This window comes from Quercus suber, unplaced genomic scaffold (assembly GCF_002906115.3).
Source record: "Quercus suber isolate HL8 unplaced genomic scaffold, Cork oak 2.0 scaffold_91, whole genome shotgun sequence".
Lineage (NCBI taxonomy): Eukaryota > Viridiplantae > Streptophyta > Magnoliopsida > Fagales > Fagaceae > Quercus > Quercus suber.
Genome location: NW_027069556.1, coordinates 557,599 through 564,523, shown reverse-complemented (window position 1 = coordinate 564,523; position 6,925 = coordinate 557,599). Strand labels below are relative to the sequence as shown.

At 35.7% G+C, this 6,925-nt stretch overlaps 1 protein-coding gene and 1 long non-coding RNA gene across 2 annotated transcripts; both read left to right on the top strand.

Annotated features, from left to right (window-relative positions):
* The first annotated feature begins 481 nt into the window (after positions 1-481).
* On the top strand, positions 482-3,483 carry LOC112000792 (uncharacterized). Its single transcript, XM_065774344.1, is given in 4 exon segments — positions 482-836; positions 1,188-1,366; positions 1,634-2,195; positions 2,198-3,483. Coding segments are annotated over 4 exon segments (2,382 nt in total).
* A 386-nt stretch (positions 3,484-3,869) lies between these two features.
* LOC112007452 (uncharacterized) lies at positions 3,870-4,812 on the top strand. Its single transcript, XR_010629307.1, has 4 exons — positions 3,870-3,957; positions 4,041-4,320; positions 4,429-4,493; positions 4,610-4,812. It is a non-coding gene; the product is annotated as an uncharacterized LOC112007452 (long non-coding RNA).
* Positions 4,813-6,925: the final 2,113 nt, after the last annotated feature.

The following is a 6,925-nucleotide window of genomic DNA, read 5'->3' as shown; positions in this document are numbered from 1 at the left end:
GAGTAAAGACTAACGAGTACAACAAAAGTTAAGCAAAAAAGGAGAATAAAAACCCAGCTGCAAACCATGAAGAAGACCAAAGAAGCAATTGGAAGACTGAAGAGAAAACAAAAAACGAACCTGAAATGAAGATCTGTGAACACACCAAGTCTATTGCCAACACCAATTGATGAATAAGCCAACTAAAAAGACTTTTTTTTTTTTTTTTTAGAATCAAGATGGAGTGGTTGGTTGTTTTTTTTTCTTTCTTTTTTTTGCTTTTTGTTTCTTTCCTTTTTTTTTTTTTTTTTTTTTTTTTTTTTTTTTTTTTTTTTTGCCTTTTATTATCTTTTCTTCTGCATTTTGTTACTTGTATATTGAGAAAATCAATGTCTCTCTTTCTCTCCCTCTCTACATTTCAAGTAATAAACACGGGTTTTCTTAATGAAATGTGGTACAAAGAACCATTCTACCTTCATCATTTGTGGGAAGCTCGCGCGATATGATCCAACGATTTCAAGATGCAATGTCATTGGTTCAAAAGTTTGGGAAGCCAGATTTATTCATCACAATGACGTATAATCCAGGATGGGAAGAAATCCAAAATGAGCTTTTACCCGCACAAACTGCACAAGATCGTCCAGACTTGCTTGCAAGAGTTTTTAAATCGAAATTTGAAGAATTGAAAGATGATATTGTGGTTAAGGGGGTTCTCGGAAGAGTTATTGTATATGTGCAGGTCTTTGAGTTCCAAAAAAGGGGTTTACCACATGCACACATGCTTATAATTCTCGATGAAGATGATAAATTGCATAATCCAGAGGATTACGATCGAGTTGTTAAAGCAGAAATACCATGTAAGGAGGAACAACCTTAGTTACATAAAACTATACTGAAGCATATGATACATGGTCCTTGCGGAGTACAAAATCCAAGATCACCGTGCATGAGAAATGGGCGATGTAAAAAAGGATACCCAAAGCCTTTCTCGCCAGAAACCTACCAAGGCAATGATTCATATCCTGTTTACAAACGATATGATACTAATAATCCTGTGCCATTGAATGATCATAGCAGGATTATGGTAGACAACACTTGGGTTGTTCCATATAATCCTTGGTTACTGCTGAAATATAATTGCCATATTAATGTTGAAATATGTTGCAGTATCAAGAGTGTAAAATACTTATATAAATATGTGTATAAAGGCCCAAATCGTGTCTCTATGGAAGTTAGACCAGGCCCAAATTATGATGAGGTCCAACAGTACATTGATGCAAGATGGGTATGTGCTCTAGAGGCATGTTGGAAGATATTTGCTTTTCCTATGTATCGAATGTACCCTGCTGTTTTTCGTTTGCAAATTCATATTCCAGATAGACAACAGGTACGCTTTAGACCACATGAACCTATTGCTAATGTTTTGGAGCGAAGTAAAAAGACAATGCTCACTGAATTTTTTTATATGAATATGATTGATCATGATGCGCGAAATTATCTATATAGAGAGTTTCCTGAGCATTATTGTTGGGATTATAAAAACAAAACATGGACATGAAGAAGATCTTATAAAAAAGTAGTGGGCAGAGTATATACTGTTTCACCATTTGATGGAGAGAAGTTCAATCTGCGTGTTCTTCTTAATCATGTCAAGGGGCCAACAGGATTTGACGATTTATTGGCTGTCAATGGGATAACCTATCCAACTTTTAAGCAAGCAGCTGAACAAAGAGGTTTACTAGAAAATGATAACAGCATACGACAGTGTCTGCTTGAAGCAAGAGACATTCGAATGCCGTCAGCTTTAAGAAGATTGTTTGCAACAATATTGGTATTTTGTCTACCAACTGGAGTAAGAGAATTGTGGAATGAGTTCTACCCATATATGGCAGAAGATTACCCATCAACATCTGTTACAACAGAGACACGTCGTACAAATAAACTTCTGAATGATTTAGAGGCGTTACTCTTGCAACATGGAAAGCACATCACAGAGTATGATTTGCCGATTTTAACTAGAGAATGTGATAATGATTCAACTGTACCAAGACTCATACAAGACGAGCTAACTGTTCCTAATGTAGATGAAGAACTCGCTTTAATTGAGAAGTTGAATAATGACCAGAGAGTTGCATATGAGACAATCATAACAGTTATTGATCGTAAGGAAAGCATGATATTCTTTGTCGATGGGCCAGGAGGAACTAGGAAAACATTTTGTATCGCACAATATTGGCAACCTTGAGAAAAGCCGATCACATTGCAATTGCCACAGCTACATCTGACATAGCAGCAACATTACTCCCTGGTGGAAGAACAGCGCATTCCAAGTTTAAGATTCCTTTAACTCTCGATGCTTCATCTACTTGCTCAATAAGTAAACAATCTGACTTAGCTGAACTTATTAGACGTGCCACCATAATTATTTGGGATGAAGCCCCAATGGTAAATCGTCGTGCACTTGAATCTTTAGATAGAACATTTAAAGATATTATGGAAGAAAATTTACCTTTTAGTGGGAAGGTGCTAATTTTGGGGGGAGATTTTCGTCAAGTACTTCCAGTTGTTCCAAAAGGTACAAAGGCAGAAATGATTGATGCATGCATAGTCAAGTCCCCATTGTGGAAAGACGTCAAAGTGTTACATTTGAAGCAAAATATGAGGTCTGTCAACGATGAAGAGTTTTCTAAGTATATACAACACATCAGTGATGGGAATGAACCGTTTATAATGGATGATTTGATTAAACTACCCCCTTCAATGGCAATGCAATGGGAGGGTCAGCATTCTATATACAACTTGATTGACCAAGTTTTCCCAAGTTTGCAAGAACATGCCAATGATGCAAGGTATATGGTTGATAGGGCTTTGCTAACACCTATAAATGATGATGTTGAACAGCTTAATGCAAAGATAATTTCTCAGTTTCCAAGAGAGGAGTTTACGTTACATTCTTTTGATGAGGTTGAAGGAGATACGCAGCATCTATATCAACAAGAATTCCTAAATTCTATATCTCCAGGGGGTTTACCACCACATATATTAAGGCTGAAAAAGGGTGCTCCAATTATGTTGTTGCGCAATATAGATCCAAAAGCCGGATTGTGTAATGGTACAAGATTGATATGCCGTGGATGTTTTAACAACGTAATTGACGCTGAAATTTTGACTAGACAATATGTGGGTACACGCGTTTTTTTACCAAGAATCCCTTTGAAGACAACAGAAAATGTATACCTGCCATTTGTAATGATCAGACGACAATTTCCTGTATGTTTGAGCTTTGCACTTACAATAAACAAAGCGCAAGGTCAGACAATTCCAACTGTTGGAATTTATCTTCCTGATCATGTTTTTAGTCATGGCCAATTATATGTCGCGTTGTCAAGGGGAGTCTCCCAATCCACTACAAAACTATTGGTGCAAAAAGGAAGAATACCTGAGGAGGAAGGTGTTCACACAAGAAATATTGTGTATAAAGATGTTTTGTTCCCTTCATCATAGGTATTAATTAACAATTGAAAAGAACTGTCTTACATGTAGATTTATTTTAATAATTTACAAATTTTAATGGTTGTGCAGTCTACGTTTTAGTATTTTAAATCTTGATATTTTTTATGTATACAATTAATTGGTAACAGGAAGGATGCCCAACTCAAATGTGAGGATCGAGTCCACAATGCCAAATAATGGAGTGCATGCTATTCCTATTGCTTATTGGGAGAATTAGAAGGATGATCATTCAATATTAAACATGGAGGCCATTGATAAGAAGGTATATTTATTTTTAATGATATCTTTAATTAGCATCCCTTTCTATTATTTTATCAAAATTATTATTAAAAAAGTCATGCTGCGTATGGGTTAGGTTCGAAAATTGGAAATTTATTCACCTGGTTGAGGATTCACTATTCGAGTTGACAAGAAAGAGCTTTGGAAAGAAGTGAAACGAGTTTTAGAGTCACAAGAATTGGAAAGGTATGTTACGCTATTTTTTAAAATAGGAAAATAACTAATTGATAGTCTTAATATACAAACAATTTTTTTTCTTCATTTTGAAGTTCCAAGAACAAAGACAAACGACAAATCAATGTCAAGAGCAATCAGATTTCCAACATCCATAAGAATAAAGAAAAAGGAAAAATGAAGGACGAAGTGATCTCTAACACTCATGCCAACAGAGACAAACAGAGAATTAAAATCAAGGACAATGTGATTTCCAACATCCACGAGAAAAAAAAGAAACGAACAAAAAAAACTAAGGACGATGCAATTTTCAACATCCAAAACAGTAAAGACAAACAGAAAATGAGAGTGAAGGACGATGCAATAATAGAGCAGGTACATATCATTACAACATCTACTTTTTTAAATAAAAAAAAAATACTTCATTACATAGTTTGGATATAAATTTTTTTTTTTAAAAAAAAATTGGTAATTAAATGATAGTTCTTCAAGTCCCAAGTTGAAGTAGACCATTTCACGTACATGGAGCTATGCAATATCATCACAAGGTCAGTTTAAATATTTCATTTCGCAAGTTTATGCTTGATGTTTATTGTATTTATCATTATTGTGTACGTTTTAAAGTCTCTATTAATAACACTGACATACACATTTTGTTTCATAGGTTCATGGCAAATGCTGCTGGAAAGCAATTAGAATGTGAAACAAATGACATTGCTCCACCAACTTCTCCACCGTAGCTGGCATAATATTAATAAGTTCACATATTCTATGTTTCAGATGTAATGACTTATTTTATAGTTTTACCTGATGTAAATATTTCACTTTTCTACATTGATCCATCATCTTTTCACAATAGCTTTTGTAAAGGTCACCTCATGTATTTTGTAAATAGTTTTATTGTTACGATTTCATTATGCATTTTCATTATATGCACTATTTATAAGATTTATTCAATACATCTTTTTCTCCTCTCCCTATAGGTTAATACTAAATTATAGCATTATCTTCTAATTAATAACACGTTGATTACTACATAAACAAAATTGGCAAAAAAAGGATAATAATTACGGAATACTAGCCTCTGAGCACGCGCTCACGTGTGTGCTCAGAGGCTCTTCTATTTTTTGGGTAAGAGTTAATTTAGATCAACACAAGGGGCTTCTAGCCCTCTCACCCCTCCGGAAGTTCAACCTCCGATCTCTGGTGATGAAGAACCTTCTACCTCCAAGAGACCATCATCAAGGGTAATTCTCAATCATCCATCAAGTAATTTGATAGGTGATGTAAATGAGGGTCTTCGGTTAAGAAAAGGTCCAAAATACAGTGCGAATCGTGTGACACACAATTGCTATCTTGCTCAATTCGAACCCAATCTCAAAATGAGATGTTCTTGTCCAAACAAAATAAATTGGACCAATTGTTATGCTTTAAACAGAGGCCAAATGAAAAGCTTCTGAGTTTTGTATTCAATGTGTGGGAGGTCATATATACTCATTTCTATAATGGAGATAGTCCACTGGATTTCGTATCAGTTGGGTATAACTCGATTGAATTGATCATTGAACCTTTACTCTGGTCTATAGACTATTCCACATTAGATACTCACACACAACACACAAGTCTTTGATTCAATCAATGCCTATCTCATTTGTGTGATTGTACTTGTTCAAATGTGATGTGTATGCTCATGAACTGGTTGATCAAACCCAAAAAGATTTTTGAGTGTTTTATTTGTTTTTGGAAGTGATTTTATACTTTCATACTTGTTGTTTTGTTCAAATTGCATTGTTGTGTTCTTCCTTAAAAACTGGTTCAGTGGTTGTTTCGCGAGAAGCTCGTGACTTAGAGCTTCCCGCGAAAAGAGCTTGAGGGAAACAATTTTTTTCTTCATGTCACACGGAAACTTTCGCGACTGTATCGCGATTGTTTCGCGACCAACAGCTTCTCGCAAAATGCTGTTTGGCCAAAAATTGGACTTTTTCAAAATTCAGACAGAAACTTTCGCGACTGTCTCGCGACTTTGTCGCGACTTAAAGCTTCTCGCGACAGTTTTTGTGCTCCAGTGGCCATCCTCGCGACTATCTCACGACCTTATCGCGACTCTCTAACCCATGAAAATCGCGTGTTTTCTCTTTATATGTAGCAGATGTGACAGTGTCTCAAAAAAATTTCTCATTTCCCTCACTCAACCTCCCTCGAACCCTTTTTAAACCCAAATTCAATTTCTATCAAAACCCATCATTTTACAGCAGTTTTCCTACATTGTCAACTTCAAGGTATGTCTTCTAAAGCATTTTCCTTCAAGCTTCTCTTAAAAATTTTTTGCAGATCTTTCGTTAGGGTTTCATAATTTTGGGGATTTTCAAATAGTTGAATTTTTTTATTTGGGTGGAATTTGTTCAAACTCTTTGATTGGGCTGTATCCCATTTTTTGTTTGTGCCCTTGTGTTGGCCCCTTGTGGCATTTTGACGTGTATTTTGGGCATGCTTCCACCATGTTCATGCATTGTTCATATTTAGTGTACACTAGTGCATGCTAGGTGTTTGACAAAATGTCCGAGTGACATTTTGTGCCAATTGGAATCAAGTAAGTTCAATCTATGGGTGTTCACTTGTTTGACCATTTCTCACTCAGTTTGAACTTTGGTCATCTGTTTCATTCTCTTTGCCCATGTTAAAAACACTAGGGACACACCTTGGCACCCCTCATGCATCTGTTGCTGCACTCTCATTCACAAACATACCCACCCATACACATATGCACACACATGCATAGTTACTTCGTTTCTTACATTGTGTTTATGCATTCAGCATATTGCTTGAAGTTAATTATGTCCTGTTATATGCAGTTATAATTTTTTTTTTGCTGTAACTTGAATCTAATCCAATTCTGTGTTCTGTGTTCTGTGTGGTGCCCTTGTCCTTTTTGTGTATTCTGTTGCACAAATGTTTCCATTCAAGTCTTCAGCTGTGAAAG